At 34.5% G+C, this 17,814-nt stretch overlaps 1 protein-coding gene across 1 annotated transcript; it reads left to right on the top strand.

The window, feature by feature from the left end:
- Positions 1-4,179: 4,179 nt before the first annotated feature.
- LOC7466184 (importin beta-like SAD2) lies at positions 4,180-16,060 on the top strand. Its single transcript, XM_024595344.2, has 22 exons — positions 4,180-4,471; positions 4,559-4,694; positions 4,794-4,881; positions 5,138-5,287; positions 5,975-6,137; positions 6,781-6,965; positions 7,052-7,225; positions 8,075-8,220; positions 8,626-8,749; positions 8,832-9,012; positions 9,200-9,359; positions 9,444-9,485; positions 9,734-9,852; positions 9,937-10,135; positions 10,698-10,829; positions 11,122-11,225; positions 11,373-11,552; positions 12,906-13,045; positions 13,187-13,326; positions 13,434-13,594; positions 14,935-15,061; positions 15,167-16,060. Exons 1-22 carry the CDS (start codon positions 4,382-4,384, stop codon positions 15,325-15,327), a joined length of 3,102 nt encoding a protein of 1,033 aa, XP_024451112.1. The 5' UTR covers positions 4,180-4,381; the 3' UTR covers positions 15,328-16,060.
- The last annotated feature ends 1,754 nt before the right edge of the window (positions 16,061-17,814 follow it).

Here is a 17,814-nt window from a genome sequence, read left to right as displayed (position 1 = left end):
CTACTCTATCCACTATTATTGTTCCATAATGTTACTCACAAGCTATCTAGTATGAGTGTTGGCAGAAAGCCATGCAGGAGGAACTTCAAGCTCTTCAGAATAATCATACATGGGATCTTGTTTCTTGTCCTCCAGTTGTTAAGCCCATTAGGTGTAAATGAGTGTACTCGATTAAGTTTCGCTCTGATGGAACTCTAGATCGATATAAAGCACGGTTGATTGCTCTTGGAAATAGATAAGAGTATGGTGTGGACTATGAGGGGACTTTTGCTCCTGTAGCCAAAATGACTACAGTGCACATTATTATTGCCATTACTGCTTCCCAGGGTTGGCCACTTCATCAAATAGACGTCAAAAATGATTTTCTCCATGGTGATCTTAAAAAGGATATTTATATGGCACCTCCACCTGGTTTGTTCTCATCATTTACATCAGTTGTGTGTAAGTTGAAGCGGTCCTTGTATGGTTTGAAACAAGCTCCCCGAGCATGATTTGACAAGTTTCGCACTACCTTGCTTCGCTTCTTTTTTGTGCAAAGCAAATATGATTCCTCATTATTTCTTTGCACGACATCTACTGGTTTTGTTTTCCTCCTTGTTTATGTCGATGACATTGTCATTACAGGCACTGATTCTTTATTGATTAGCAACCTTCAGCACCATTTTCAGGATTGCTTTAACATGAAGGACCTTGGTTTTCTTACTTACTTCTTGGGATTGGAAGTTCATTCTTCTTCTTCTGGTGTATTTGTGCATCGATATAAATATGCTCAGGACTTGATTGCTTTGGCTGATCTTCAAGATTCTTCTCCGGTGGATACTCCTTTGGAGGTGAATGTTAAGTTTCGACGTAATGATGGGGATCTTCTACCTAATCAAACTTTATATCGGCAATTAGTTGGCAACTTGAATTATCTTACTATTACTCGGCCTGATATCTTTTTTGCAGTTCAGCAAGTTAGTCAATTTATGCAATCTTCTCGTCATTTACATTTGGTAGTTGTTCGTCGCATCATTCGATATCTACTTGGCTCTTTTAGCCGTGGCCTATTCTACCCTGCTAGTTCTTTTATCCGCCTTGTTGCTTTTAGTGATGCTGATTGGGCGAGTTGTCCTGATACACGTCGCTCTGTCACATGTTGGTGTATGTTTCTTGGTGATTCTTTAATATCTTGGAAAAGTAAGAAACAAGATCGTGTTTCCAAATCTTCGACTGAGTCTGAATATAGAGCTATGTCAGCTGCTTCCTCTGAAGTTGTTTGGCTTCGTGGACTGCTTGCAGAAATTGGATTTCCCCAAACTACTCCTACTCTTCTTCATGCTGACAACACGAGTGTTATTCAGATTGCTACCAATCCTGTTTTCCATGAGCGCACCAAACATATCGAAGTGGATTGTCATTCTATTCAAGAAGCCGTGGACACTCACATTATTTGTCTTCCACATATCTCCACCGACCTTCAAATAGCTGATGTGTTTACCAAATCAATGACTCGTCAACGCCATCAGTTTCTAGTTGGCAAATTGATGCTTCTTGATCACCCAACATCAATTTGAGGGGCGATGTTAGCATGGTCCTTATTAGTAGAATTATTAGTTTCCATACACATATTTGTTATTTATGTCAAGAAAACAGTTGTAAATATTTGAGTAATTATAGGGTAATTAGCTTTCTATAATTAGGCCGAGATTATAGTTAATAGTAGCTGATTTTATGGAATGTAAATCAGAATTCTTCCTATTTAATGAAAGAGACTCTCATAAAGGGAGGTCATTCAGCCAAATTGATAGAAAAATGGTAAATTCATTTCCTCTTTTTTTCTTTCACATTGAATAACTAGAAATTCATGATTAGAAGTAAAAAAAAAAAGAGTGTTTTGAGATAGAAAAACATAACTACCCTAGAAATTTAGAGAGATCAAGGGAAAAAAAGGGTAAGCTAGAGTGAGAAAGTGAAGGGAGAAGAGGAAAAGAGAGAAGTTTTGGAAAAATCTTGAGGGATTGACTTTCTAAATATGTTTTGAAACAAGGTCAGGTGTTTGAAACCCTTTGGTATCGATTTGAACAAGTGTTTAATGATTCTATGCAAAATTAGTAATTTGAATTAGAGTTTTTTAGATGAAATTGAAATTAGTTGTTAATTATTGTTATGGATTATTAAATGACTATAAAAAGTATGAAATTTGTTAAATTGAATAAAAATATTGGATGGGTAATGAAGCTTAAGGGCCGGTTATGAAGAGTCAGGAAGGCATGTTCGAAGAATTTGTGTTATTCTTGTAAATTATGTTGAAATTATAATAACCAAACATGTGGGTTATACTTTAGATGATTTATCATATTTCTACATGATAAATGAGAATTTTGATGTTTTAAGAATTCAAAGTTTTGAGAGATTGATGAAATTATAATGAATTATACTTTTGTAATATTTGTAGCGATATGATGAAGGGTTGATTGTTGATTTGATGAGAAAATTGTGGTTAATTGAAAAGAAAACATACTCTCACCTAAAAGAAATTGTTTGGTCAATTGAAGAAATTAAGAGGGGTGAGTTGTTTGAATAAATCGATAATTGTAAAGGGTAGAACTTGCAACGAATTAATCATGATATGATTAATTGGTAGGTAGGTTTTGAGAATTTCAAGTAGGAAACATATCCTTTTCTTTTTGATCTCGTTGACTAAAGATAAAGTAATGATGTTGTCGAGATAATTGTTTATATATTGACTTATTGCGAAAAATTAGTTAATACAAAGATATGAGAGGTTTAACATTGAGTTGTTAAAATTATAGAAGAGATTGCGAAGAGGGTACAAAGACAAGATCACACATATAGAGCTCGAACGTTAGGTATGTGATCGACATCTTATTAATTTGGCTCTATATAAAATTGTTATAAATATCAAAGTAGATTCCTTGGCACTTTATTGTATTAATATTTGATGTGACATTGTTGTCCTGTTCGGGGTTGGATGAGTAGTTCTTGGTTTAATAACTAATGCCAGGTCTGAAGATAATTAGTTCTTGGTTTAAGGATTAATGCTCTATTCTGGGCTGGATAATTAGCTCATTGGTTTAAGGATTAATGCCTTGTTCTGAGCTGTGAAACCGAATACCCTGAATAAGGGTTTATTACCTGAGTCCGGGTTAAAGTGAAAATCTTTGGAATATTCGAGGGATTGATGTAATTAATAAAAAGAGGAATTAAGTTATTTATTAACATAATTCTTAATGTAAATATATATTTTAGTTACTAGTAAATTCATTAATTTATATTAAAAAAATATTTTGTCATATTAATTAATTAATAGTGGTATAAAATGATTTCAGGGTCCTCGCAGCTTCGTCGTGATTAGTAGATCATGAAGCCTCTTCTGTTTTTGTATTATATAAGAACATAACTGATGTTGCATATTTTATGTAATTTTAGGATGATAGCATGTATGTTAATTATTTTAATGTAATTATTATCATGCAAGGAATTTTACGAGCTGTTGGACTTACATACTAGATAAATCCATGATTATCTAAAGTATAATTTTTCTTTGATAATGTTTGTATTAATTTTAAACATAGTAGTTAAATGATACTTAGTTTAAATTATATATTGTTGTATTTCAATTATTTTGTTGATGAATATTAATTTAATTTATCTAATAGTTAAAATATGATTGACGTGATGAGATAAATTATAATGTGATAAGTTCAAGAATATTGAATAATGAATGAAATGTGAATTGATTGTTTATTAAAGTATAATAAATTTAGTTGGTAACTTAAAATTTTCTAATATAGATAAAATTTTGTCGAAATTTTGATAAATTTTTAAATTATAATATAAAAAAATTATATTATTTTGGATTTATTACATGAAATTTGTACCAAAATACTAAGATGTTACACAAATATTCTTATTTCTATTTTTTCCTTGACATGACAAATGCAATATCATGGTGAAATATATTTTTTGAATTTCCTCCCAAATATTCTTGAGTAAAACAACAACAATAATATATTAACCTACAAACACTAAAAGTTCTAATAAATAAATAAATAAATGGTAAAAAGCAAGGAATCCATGTGTATACGTGTATATGTCATGTTACGGACGTCATTAATCCTTTTAGTTAAACAACCGTAAAACCCTAATAATTTAAATACTACATCCACAAGCTGTCTCTCTCCGCAGCCCCGACACGCACGCGCTCACCCACTCTCTCTCTCTGTCTAAACCCTAGTTGACGACGACGACGACGACGACGACGACGACTATCCAGCTAGGGTTTAGACAATAGACATAACCAAAATAAGGAAAAAAATCTCCTCGATCGATCAATCACTCCTTATCCTTTGATCAGTTCCATAATCATAACAAAAATATGGACATCCCTAGCCTCGCTGTTGTCCTACAAGCTGCTCTTAGCCCCAATCCTGACGAACGCAAAGACGCCGAGCAAAGACTCGATCAGGTTCAAGATTGAATAATTAATCATTTCTTGTTTAATTTTTCTGTTTAAGGTTAAAATTTTGTTTGATTCTTTGTGATTATACTGCAGTTTCAGTACACACCTCAGCATCTTGTGAGGTTGCTGCAGATTATTGTGGACAATAATTGCAATATGGCTGTGCGTCAAGTAGCTAGTATTCACTTCAAGAACTTCATTGCCAAGAATTGGGCACCCCATGAGCCTGGTATGCTGTCTTCAATTAGTTATGCCAACTGTTTGAAAATTCTCTTTGTTTTTGATTATTTGATGATTGCTATTTCTTTGGTTTTGCTGTTTGTTGTAGGTGAGTTACCAAAGATCTCTGCGAGTGATAAAGCTATGGTGAGGGATCACATCCTTGTGTTTCTTGTGCGCGTTCCGCCTTTATTGAGGTATAGTTGTTTGATTTCTACTGTTTCACCGATCATTTTGGTATTTACTTGTTGGGATTTTGCTCTCTCCTGAATTTTGCAATCTCTTACTTTTAAGCTGTGTTTTGTAGGATAAATATGATTTCCTGATTTTTTTTCTTTTAAATTCTCAAAATTTGGTTTTGTTTGTGGAATGTGCGTTGAAATTTAATGGACCGTTGAGGGTTTTCTACTTTTTCTTCCTCTAATGTTAAATGTTATGTCATGATGTATATAGGGTACAACTGGGTGAGTGTCTTAAAACAATGATCCATGCTGATTACCCAGAGCAATGGCCTCACCTTCTGGATTGGATCAAGCTTAACCTACAAGATCAGCAAGTATATGGAGCTCTATTTGTGTTGAGGATTCTTTCTAGAAAATACGAGTAAGGATGTGCTAATTGTTGACATTTTGATTTGTTTCCAAGATAATATGCCAATCACTATGCTTTTTGACTTTTTCTCTAGTTCTGAACATGCTCGCGGTTCTCTTTTATTGTTTCTTAAACATCCAACCATTGGTGTTGGGATCATTTTCCCACTAAAAACAGGAAAGACATATAAATAACTAACTTGCATATGACATTTGAGCTTGATGTAATGACCTGTTTTGAACAATTGGCCCGCGGTGCTGGTGAGACACACCATTATATAATTTATTTGCTTGTGTATCTTTGGGCATCAAAAAAAAAAAAAAACACCACGGTCATTTATTTGCTGGCTATATAATTGGCACACATACCTGTGCTTTTAAGTTGGTTGTTTTCTGTTATTTCATCAGGGATGCTTTTTATTTCATTGAAAAGGAACCTTCGCTGGACAAATAAATGGTGGCATGAGAATCTTGGGACACTTTTCAGTCCTCACGTTGGGTTTCCATGTTTTAGTGTACTACAACGTCCATGAATGCTTTATCTGAGCTGCTATACTAAGTTGACTTAAGGATTAGAAATTTAGGTTTTGTTTATGTTAGACTGCTTTGTCACCCAACTTATTCTTCCATGCAATGAACACATTGCTTGTGAGTCTGGTTGCAAAGCTCAATAAATTGTCTGAAAATTTTGTTTTCATAGGTTCAAGTCGGATGAGGAGAGGACACCTGTTTATCGCATTGTTGAGGAGACATTCTCTCATCTTCTCAACTTATTCAACAAGCTTGTCCAGATACCGAATCCTTCTCTGGAAGTAGCAGATTTGATCAAGCTTATTTGTAAAATATTCTGGTCATCTATATATGTAAGCTCTGAAATGGCAGTTCAATAGTGAACTAATGTAAATTCTGTTTTATGGATTCCTTGATTATTTGATGTTACTGTTTATCTATCATGGTGAGTCGTGTTTCACTTTTGTTTTGCTAATTGACTTGATTTTGCTCATCTTGAGATGCCATGTAAGCCATACTGAAGTTCCCCTACTTGTTTATCCTTCGGTTCAGCTAATGGCAATTAGGAAATCTGCTCTCCTTTAGTGGTTAAAGCTGTTTTGTACATGTTGTAATTTGTAGTAATTCAACATATACTCTTTAATTACTTGCTGTGCTAGAAATAGACCTAATATTGTCACTCAATGCTTATGGATTTTAGTGTACAAAAATAGTATGCATCTTAAACCTTTTAAGTTTCCATCATATTTCTCTGGTTTTAACTACCACTTAAAGCTTGTGCAATGCTTTTCTTCCCTGGTTTAGGAATAAAGTAAAGTTTTTGATTTCATAATACATTAAGAGGTATGCTGTCAATGATACATATATTATTTGTTTGAACTAGGAAAAATCCCAGTGCTGTATGTGATTTGTTTTCCTAGAAAATTTCTGGGGACACAAGCTTTTTATTTTTGTGGTTATGATTTACAAGTTTAATTTATTGTCACTGATTATCAGCTGGAGATTCCAAAGCAACTCTTGGATCCAAATGTCTTCAATGCTTGGATGGTTCTTTTCTTAAATGTTTTGGAGAGGCCTGTTCCTGTAGAGGGCCAGCCTGTGGATCCTGAGCTTAGGAAGTCATGGGGATGGTGGAAGGTGAAGAAATGGACGGTTCACATTTTGAACAGGCTATACACTCGGTAATGTTTTGGTGTTTGAAATGAGTTTAGAATAGTTGGGACGAGCATGTAATTTATAGTGTCATGGCCATTTAAAACACTTGTAGGTTTGGAGACTTGAAACTTCAAAACCCAGAAAACAAAGCTTTCGCCCAGATGTTTCAGAATAATTTTGCTGCGAAAATTTTGGAGTGCCACTTGAATCTATTGAACGTGATTCGTGCTGGTGGCTATTTGCCTGACAGAGTTATCAACCTAATTCTTCAGTATCTAAGCAACAGGTTTGTGAAATATGCTTTCTCACAAATACTGCAGTCATATTCTTGTTTCTTCACATTTTATTTCTCATTGAATCTTCCCATTATCATATATATCATCTTCCAGTGTTTTAAACTTCTGATTGGCAGTGTTCCGATCTATTTTGTTTCTTCATACTATTTGGGGTCAGGAACTTGTGATTAAGGCTTGTTGTTGTGATTGCACCAGTTTGGGAGTTATTGTTTTTCTTGGATGCATCAATTCGGGTGTGAATGGCATGCTTTCTTTAGACCCAAACTGTTGCACTCATGGGATTTTTTTCCCATGGCTTCCCCTAGGGTTTGACTGTCTTTTTTGATAGCATGTTCTTCCTCATCTTTCTACTTAAATGTTCTTATCCCCTCCCCCCTTGCTCTGTAAGCGTTTATCATTTGATCACATGATAAAAGAAACTCAAGCTCATGCACTCAACAGAAAATGAATGTGCCTGGTTTCTAGAGCACATAAATTTATGCCTTTTGTATTGTGACAAGTTGGTCATCACAGTTTTACCAATATTTTTAATTGGGTTTGTCTAATGGATGCCCTTAGGGCACTTTTTAAGCTTAGTTAGTGTTAGATTGTTGTAGCTAAATTTTGTAATAATTAGACAATTTCGAACTTTTCATCTATTCACATCACAAATCCAATGCTTAATAACCAAACTTACACATTTTGCAAACTTTTCACTAACTACCAAAAACTAGTTCCTTAACTAGTGCCTTAAGGGCATCCAATAGCATTTCCCTTTTCAATTCTGTGTTTTGTTGCACTGCTGCTATAGTGTATTTTTGAAGGCTAATGTTGTAATACTGATTTTTGTTTACATGCAGCATCTCAAAGAATAGCATGTATAATCTACTGCAACCAAGACTTGACATTCTTCTCTTTGAGATAGTTTTTCCTCTTATGTGCTTCAATGACAATGATCAAAAACTCTGGGATGAAGACCCACATGAGTATGTGAGAAAGGGTTATGGTGAGTATCAAAATCTGGTTCCATTGCTTGAAAGACTTAAGATGCTTTGGCATTATTGTTGGACTTGTGGGAGGTGATTACCCTGCCATAGAATGCAATAGACCATTTGGTTACAAAAAGCCCTGAGTTTCAAGATTATTTTTTGTCTCCAAAAATAATTTTGAATAATGTTTTGGAGAATTATTAATTTGATGCTTTTGGAGGTGCTTGAATTGATAAACAGCAAAAATATCATTGATAGCATTTGTTTAATTGTCTTTCTTTCTTTCTTTTTATTTTTAAATTGAACATTTAACACATTAACAGCATCATTACCAAACACTTTCTTGAACAATCGTATACCCTTCACAGCCACAACAGCTCTTTCTCCATAAACTCTAGTCATCATGATGTACCTTGTTGCAGATATCATTGAAGATTTGTATAGTCCCAGGACCGCTTCCATGGACTTTGTCAGTGAGTTGGTTAGAAAACGTGGGAAGGAGAACCTTCAAAAGTTCATTCTATTCATAGTGGAAATTTTTAAGAGGTACTTTTCATTTTGAGGTTTGCAATAGATGGAAATCTGTTTCGGTACTTTAATGGTGCTCTTATTGCTGGTTTTTTTGTAGATATGATGAAGCACCAGTGGAATATAAACCCTATCGACAAAAGGATGGTGCTCTACTTGCTATTGGAGCACTTTGTGATAAACTGAAACAGACTGACCCTTACAAATCTGAACTGGAGCGTATGTTAGTGCAACATGTTTTCCCCGAGTTCAGCAGTCCTGCTGGCCACCTTAGAGCAAAGGTTTATTGCTCAGTTCTTTTTTCCTTGAACATATTTTTCTGTTGTTTGGTATTTTATATTTTAGCTATACCCATTGCTATGGACTCCAGGACTTTAATCTTAATTGGGTTTTCCAGATTACAAAGCATAAATGTTAATTTATTAAGAGTGAGCTTATGCTTTTCTTTCTTTTTGGAGTGGGTATTAGGCTGCATGGGTTGCAGGACAATATGCCCACATTAACTTTTCAGACCAGAACAATTTCCGTAAATCCTTGCACAGTGTCGTTTCTGGGTTGCGTGATCCAGAGCTTCCTGTGCGTGTTGACTCAGTTTTTGCATTGCGATGCTTTGTTGAAGCCTGCAAAGGTATGAAGCTGCTACTCTCTAGCTCTTTTTCTATATTTCTCCATTCATCCATCCTTCTATCTAAATGGGTTCTGTGCATGACAGATTTAAATGAGATTCGTCCGATTCTTCCTCAACTTCTTGATGGTGAGTGGTTATGCTCATGTTATTGACAGTTCATTTTGGTTTGTGACATTAATTTCTGAAGTCAGTTAAATAGAGCTCGCCTTCTCTTTGTTAACAAGATCTTTTTTTGATTTACGTCACTGCATTTTTTTGTAGTTTTTCCTTTCATTCAACTCTACTGTTTATTAATAGAATAGATCAATTAGCCCTTGTTAAAAAGGTTCCAAGAGTGCTGATGTGACTGGTTTCCTTTTCTTCCTCCCTTCCAGAGTTCTTCAAACTAATGAATGAGGTAGAGAATGAGGACCTGGTCTTTACTTTGGAAACTATAGTGGACAAATTTGGGGAGGAGATGGCACCATATGCTCTTGGATTATGCCAGAATTTGGTAATGCTTACCAGTTCTGATTAGATGCTATATTTGTTGGACATTTCTGTCTAATTGAGACTGACATTATACCTTTATGTTCAGGCAGCTGCATTTTGGAGATGTATGAATACCGCAGAAGCTGACGACGAAGCTGATGATCCTGGTGCTTTAGCAGCAGTTGGTTGTTTGCGTGCAATAAGCACAATTCTTGAGTCAGTCAGCAGGCTACCTGATCTTTTTGTCCAAGTTGAGCCAACTTTGCTTCCTATAATGCGTAGAATGTTGACAACTGATGGCCAAGGTATGTGTTGATCCGGTGGCTTGTCTTATCTTGTCCTAGTGGCGCCTGCTGATGTCTTTGATGTCCACTTGGGGATATATGAACTTGCATGTGTGATTTGCTCTAGTTAATTTGGTTGTGCTTGCCTATCTGGTTGTCTCAGATCCAGTGAGAATGGTTTGCAACATTGTTTGCAGGCAACTGAGGAGTTCTCTTTCCCTGAGGAACTCCCAGTAATCCATTCTTCGTTTCTGTTGCTCCCCTGGGAATGGGACATCTATGCCTTATAGCATGTAAATCTATATTCTGTGGCAGCTTGTCACATGATTGAAAATATGCTAAAGCAAGACCATCAAATGTTTTGGAAACTTGAGGCAATTCTATTCTCTGTGCTTTTCCTTAAATTTACATTAGGATTTTATTTTTTTGTTTGCCATGACAAAAGTGTTGGAAACAAATTATCAATTAAGGTCCTTAAATCTTGTCAAAATCTTAGTTGTTTCTGATTGCATGCTATTGAGTAAGCCTTTTGTTCTATTGATGCAATTTTGAGATTGAGCACTTTTTTGATATCTTTCTGCAGAGGTGTTTGAGGAAGTTTTGGAAATTGTTTCATATATGACCTTTTTCTCTCCAATAATATCTACGGAAATGTGGTCTCTTTGGCCCTTGATGATTGAAGCATTGGCAGAATGGGCAATTGATTTCTTTCCAAGTATGTATTTAGTTCATTGTTACGACTTCTTTTGTCACTAGTAACATTGTGGAAGCTAATTCTTTCATTGGTATTTTATACCCTCATTGTTATGATTTGCTAAAAAATAATGTTCCTGAACTGCAATATTATTTAGTAGCTTGAACAAGAAAACAAAATCAAGGGTCTGTGATTGAACGAATTAAAATCTTTATATTTTGATGCATTTAATATTTTTTTCAGGCTATATTTCTTTATGGACCGATTTCTTTGGTCCTTGTAACAGTTCTTATGATGTTTTGTTTTGCTGCAGACATTCTGGTTCCACTGGACAACTATATATCTAGGGGGACTGCACATTTCCTTGCATGCAGGGAACTGGATTACCAACAAAGCCTTTGGAACATGATTTCATCGGTGAGATATTTTAGAATTATTAATCACCTTTCATTTTCTTTTTGTGCAATTGAAGCATGGAGAATTAATAGATGACAATCTTGAATGTTCTTTATTTTATTTTATCTATTGATCTCTTTTTGGGTCATGTTTTATGTTCCTTTGCAGATAATGGCAGATGGAAACTTGGAAGACAGTGACATAGAACCAGCACCGAAGCTTATTGAAGTGGTTTTCCAGAACTGTAAAGGGCAAGTGGATCAGTGGGTTGAGCCATATATGAGAATCACTGTTCAGCGGTTGCGTCGAACTGATAAATTATACTTGAAATGTCTTCTTATGCAAGTGGTAAGGAGTTATAATGTTTACAAATGCTTTGACATGATTTTTCTGTTTTGAGTATACTTTACCCTCTGAAGTCCATATCTTGCTCCTTTTTTTCTCTCATGGATTGATTATTTCTCGGAATTGATTTTGTCAAGTAGTTTGAAACTTTGAATATTCACTTGTACCTTGTTTATGTAAGCAGTCAATATTCGTAACCCTAACTGCGAGCAGACAGGCCTAGAGTGTGTGATAGTGGAAAGTTGCATGTATTTCACACTAATAGCATTGATAACTAATCATGTAAGGTATTTGGTTGTAAATACGAATTTCATGTCTTTATTGGATGATGGGAAGTCTCAAATTTCAGGGTTTGTTTGAAATAATCAATGCCTTGTTATAATAATGAGGTTAACTTTGGATTGTTACTCCATACTCCTTGGAATAAACACATATGCTGCTTTGGCTACCCCTCCTTGTTGATATTCTGCACAAATACGGGAATGTGGCTTGTCAAAGATTCTACAAGAGACTATGGATATTGTAATTTCATGTTAATTTATCAAAGATACATTTCTTGAGAAATTGAGATTGTTCAGTCCCCTTTGTTCCCTGGGTATTTTCTCCTCTGATCACATCTTGTACTTTTAAAATTATGTTTTTATTGGGTCTGCATGTGCTCTCTCTGACTGAGAGTCAGTCAACTATTGCTGGTGATACCAAAATTTTCATTTGAGAACTGGAACTGCCCCTTTTAACTGGTGAATTTATTAAACAAGGCATCTGTTAAAATCCCATGACCACATACATTCCATATGATAGGGTAACAGAAGCATTTTCATACATTTTGTTATTGTAAATTTTCATACTAGTCAGCTTCCTAGATGGTAGGAGTACAGGTTTCCTATTGATGAGGTTAGAGGAATGCACCTCTTTGGGTTGGGTTAGTCCCATGCTTGGTGGAATTCACTTACAAATCTCTGGGTCAGTTTCTTGAGTTGCCTGAAAAGAATGATTTTGTGAAGTGATTAATCTTTTTACAGTAGGCATCATCCCACACTTAGAGAGGTATAAGGTGTCATAGTTATTACACCCCCTATAGTAGGCTATACTGATTTTATGGCTGATATTTGGTTGTCTGGTGGGAAAATGATATCTGACATTCTGACTTGTTTGATATTCTTGCAAAACCTCTTATTTTGAGGTATTTTGATGTGAGCTAGTAGTTATTGCTTTTGGCAGCTTAACAAGATTACTCCCTTTTTGAGCAAACCTCTTATTTGTCATTAGTAGGTGACCCATTATATTTGGAAGCGATTTGTTCAAGTTTGAATTGAAATTTTGTTAAAAGGATAGCCTTCTGAATTTTCTGTGCAGGTTGCAGATGCTCTTTACTACAATGCAGCTTTGACCCTCAGCATATTGCACAGACTTGGTGTTGCTACAGAGATCTTTACTCTTTGGTTCCAGATGTTGGAACAAGTGAAAAAGAGTGGTGTACGGGCAAATTTTAAAAGGTAACTTTTCCTATGCTCGTCTTCTCTATCCTTGGGAATCCTTGGGCTTCATATAAGCTGTAAAGTGGTGGGTTGCTTTCTTCTGTTCCATTAAATGGTTTCTATGATTTGGTGGATCATGCAGTGATTTTTGTGGTGCAGGGAACATGATAAGAAAGTTTGTTGTTTGGGACTGACATCACTACTTGCTCTCCCTGCGGATCAATTACCAGGAGATGCTCTGGGGCGTGTTTTCAGAGCCACTCTTGATCTCCTTGTTCAATACAAAGATCAACTTGCAGGTCTTAGTCTGTCCTTCTCTCCTCTCCTTGCTCATTTCCCTCAGCTATGACTTCATTATATGTTTGGATCAATATTGATCTTCTTCGGACATCATGTGTTGGGACAGAAGCTGCAAAGGAGGAAGAAGCTGAAGATCTTGATGATATGGATGGTTTCCAGACTGATGATGAAGATGATGACGCTGATGAGTCTGACAAGGAAATGGGAGTTGATGCTGAGGATGGGGATGAAGCTGAAAGCATTAAACTTCAAAAATTAGCTGCACAGGTGTGATCATCTTCTCATAATTTCATCCATAATGAGAATCCATGTTTTTTTAACCCCATATTTTCTTGAATTTGCTGGTGGTGTTCTTAGCCTTGATCTATTTTTGTTTTTATTTGAAATGAAAATTAAGCATGCTGTACTTTTTTCTTCCATCTTAAAACCCTGAGTTACTGTGTGTTTAAAGAGAAATCAAATTATTCCCTATCCCAGGAGAGTGCTAACTTTTGCTTGCTTGTCCATTTGAAAATGCATTTTCATGTTCAAAAACATCAAAGCGCGTACTTCATCACTTTAACTTCTCAAATTACCTTTTACATTTCCCCCCACTAATTTCTTTCATGTCCTCTTCACTACCAAGGGAGAGTACTTTACAAAATCACATTATTAGGTGTCAGGTGGCAATGCAAGTTGATTCTCTGATGAGCCCGACCTTTTTCAAAGAAGATAGCATGTAGTTTAATCGTTGGAAATCTAAAATTTTGAAATGTTGAAGATTTATTTTGGGAAAAGCAAAGCAGTCTGTCATGAATATTTTGAACGAAGGATACATGAAATAGAGACAATTAATAAATGCCCAAAAAGTTGACTAAAATTAGAAGGCTTGCCATTTTGCCTGTTTGTGATTTATTCATTATGTTTTCTTGTTGATATGTAGCATCTCTTTTGGAAAACCAGTAATTGTTTGATGGCATGACTGCCTTGATATAAAAAAAATTCAAACTGGTATTTGGTTGGTGTTATCAGCCAAATTATTTCATTAAAACAATTTCAGTAGTTTGCTCACGTGCTCTGAAGTTTCTTCATCTTCTGTATCCTTGATAGCCCCCAATAAGGTGAAACAAATGGAGCCAGCTTCTCTTGATCTGCTTGTCTATTTATAGGATATTGCATAACCAAAATGCTGCTATGTCCCATGAACTGTTCTGACCTTGCAATAGATTTCCTTATGCCATCACCATTCATTTTAAGCCATTTATATATCTCGATTCCTGTATCTCACAGATGAACTTCTGTGTTGGGATTGCTAATTTATGTGGGTTATATCTTTTACCATGTTGTTTATTTATGTTATTTGAGATGCGTTGAGCCATCACTTAGGAATTTTACATGAGATTGTTTTCGTATCAAACTAAAATTTATGAGATTGTTTTCGTATCAAACTAAAATTTATGAGATTGTTTTCGTATCAAACTAAAATTTTAAACCCTGGTTTATAGAGCACTTATTTATCCTGTGATTGTTAGCTGAAGTTTCTCTGAACTGTTTGTTTCATGTTTTTCTTCAACTCGTTTATGCTAGTAACACTTTCTTGATCATCACCTGCTATATGCACATCACAGGCAAAATCTTTCCGTCCACATGATGACGATGACGATGACTCAGATGATGACTATAGTGACGATGAGGATTTGCAATCACCAATTGATGAGGTGGACCCTTTCATTTTCTTTGTGGACACAATCAAAGGCAAGGGAAACCTCTTTTGCTATCATACAGAAAAAAATAATTTAAGACTAATTTCTTTTTGCCATCTAACCAGCTACTTTTGTTGTTTTGGTTCCCTTGAATCAGCCATGCAAGCATCAGATCCATTAAGGTTTCAGAATCTTACCCAGACACTAGACTTTCATTTTCAAGCGCTGGCAAATGGTGTTGCCGAGCATGCTGAGCAGAGGAGGGTAGTGATTGAAAAAGAAAAATTGGAGAAGGCATCCACTGCTGGTGCTTCATAATTTAGAGGCTTTGGAGGGCCTGCGGTCAAACTTGTTCATTGCTTCCTGTTCATGCATATTTCATTAGAGTCATTGCCATTCTCATTAAAGCATTTGCATAGTTCAATGATCATGGAAGTCAGTCAGGCCTGAAGAATTATCAGGCTCAAAGTTTTTGAGGAGCTTTGCATGTTTGAGTTCCCAGTTAGTCTGCGTAGTGGGACAAGGGGGGCTACGACTTTCTCTGCCAAGGGTTCAGGTTAGTCATTACATGGTGAGTCTGGTCCATTCTACATCAGAAGAGGCCTGTCACGCCTACTCTTTGTTCTCCTTGTTTCACCTGTTGTATTTTTTTGGGGGTGTTGGGGGGGATTTTCTTTTGTTTCAATCGCCTCTGCTCTTTGCCTTTCTGGGGCTGAGTTGAGACCCAGTGGTCCGGTGTTTGAAATCAAGAAGTGCCCCATGCATAGAGTCCATGATGTCATAGGGATGGGGATCATTTTGGGGAGATCAACGCTGTAATGATAATTTTTGATAAAAAGGTAGCCAACATTCTTTTTATTTCCTCTTCTGATTTTTTTCTTTTATCCCATTTTGTAACGAGTATAGTCCATAAACACCACGAAACATTGGTGCGCGATGGTTCTGGAGATTTTGGGTTTACTGCTTAGGCATCCAAGGGGTAGCTCGCTGCTGGTTGTAAAACAGTTGATATTCTTTATATAATGGGGTGGGAAGAGAAGATTGGTTTGTATATGGTGCTCAATTCCTTAATCATTTTGGCTAACTAGTTTCCTTGTTTATTGTGTTGTACGTTTATGCTTAAGACAGTTATAGAGTGCAACGTCTCGTTTAGAGGTTGTCTGAGAACGTGGTTTGATTATTTTTTAAAGTGTTTTTTTATTTTAAAACATATTAAAATAATATTTTTTTTATTTTTTAAAAATTATTTTTGACATCATTACATCAAATGATATGAAAACATATTAATTTAAAAAATATATAAATTTTTTAAAATTTTTTTAAAAATACATTTGATGTTTTGCATTGTAATAATAGTTTTAAAAACAAGAAGCATGTTATTTTAGTTTCTATTGAACTAAAATGCAATTATGTGTTCGGTCCATGAATCAAAAGTTATTTGGTTTCTGCTTGGGAAACAACAGAAGCTTAAAAAATATGGAACTATTTTGTTGCTGTAGTGATAGTTGTTTTAGTTTTTGAGGTTATAGCTTGAAAAAAAAAAGATTTTAAAAGATATATTTGGTGAAAATTATGTTTGATGAATTTTTATTTATAAAATAAATAAAAAAAGTTTTCACATATGAAAAATAAATTTTTATGAATGAAAAGTATGTTATTTTTGTTTTTACAAAACTAAAATGTGAAAAGTAATTATGTTTTGAGTTCCTTTCTGCCCTGAAAAAAAAAAAAAAACCTACTACAAAAATAAATATATTTGAGCATAACTAAAAATTTATTTTAGCTGGTTCTTTGAAAAATATGATTATATTCATGCTTTTTAAAATAAAGTCATGAATGTTTTATTATTTTTTATATGTAATTATATAATTTTTTATGTTGTTGATTGCTTCAAATTATGTTCACTTTTAATTATTTAATAACACTTTAAAATAAATTCTTTTATTATAGTAGAAATAAATAATAATAATAATAATAATACAAATGCATATACTTAAAGAAATAATGAAAATTTAAATAATATATACAACTTAAAACCACTATTATGTTATTTAGCTAATATTTTTATTTTACGCATTTCATAATATTTAATCAAATATTGAGGTATGCTTATCGTATCTATCAATATTATTCTCTTTTTTTCTTCTTGTTGTTTGAATAAAAGTTCTTTTTGCATAATAACAATCATTTCTCATTCTATTTTTGTCTTTTCATGTTTCTCTTTTTCTTGAATTTTTTTTCAAATAAATTCATCTTTTTACATTCCATTTCTATTTTGTTCTTTATAATTCTCTAAAATCAATCTAACATGAAAACTTGTGCTACCATTGTTTTTTTTTAACTTACTTCTCTTTTTTGTTCGTTTTCTCATAATGCATCCACGCTAGTATTGATCCATATTTCTATAAGACAAATATCCTCTTCGTCCCTAAAGTTGCTACATTGCTTTATCTTCTTAGTTTTAGGTGGATTTTCACATGGTTTTTGAGATAGCATAATGGCTTGATTGGAGTACTGAATGAGTACATCATAATTTTCTTGTGATAGTTGTGTATTCAGGTCGGACCCGTCATACATGAGATTAGTGAAATAGCCATTGTCTTGAGATTCCATTAAAAAAAAACCTAGTAATTGTGAATGAGAAAGAAATTCAAATTAAACAAATAAACTTGAAAGAGAAAATATATAGAAAATAAAATTAAGAGAAATTGCATGAGATAGGGAAGCATTGCGTTCTCAATTGGCAACCTCATTGGGTATTGTTTTGTTACCTTTTCATTTAATCAAAATATTTTTTTTTTAGTG

This window comes from Populus trichocarpa, chromosome 2 (genome assembly GCF_000002775.5).
Source record: "Populus trichocarpa isolate Nisqually-1 chromosome 2, P.trichocarpa_v4.1, whole genome shotgun sequence".
Taxonomy (NCBI): domain Eukaryota; kingdom Viridiplantae; phylum Streptophyta; class Magnoliopsida; order Malpighiales; family Salicaceae; genus Populus; species Populus trichocarpa.
Note: the sequence above shows the minus strand (reverse complement) of the source record. Positions and strands in the feature narration are given on the sequence as shown.

Excerpts from the sequence above, each read along its gene's own strand:
- LOC7466184 (XM_024595344.2), top strand. The coding sequence starts at position 4,382 with ATGGACATCCCTAGCCTCGCTGTTGTCCTACAAGCTGCTCTTAGCCCC. Across the intron at positions 4,882-5,137 it reads CGCGTTCCGCCTTTATTGAG|GGTACAACTGGGTGAGTGTC; the intron begins GTATAGTTGTTT and ends TGATGTATATAG. Across the intron at positions 5,288-5,974 it reads ATTCTTTCTAGAAAATACGA|GTTCAAGTCGGATGAGGAGA; the intron begins GTAAGGATGTGC and ends TTGTTTTCATAG.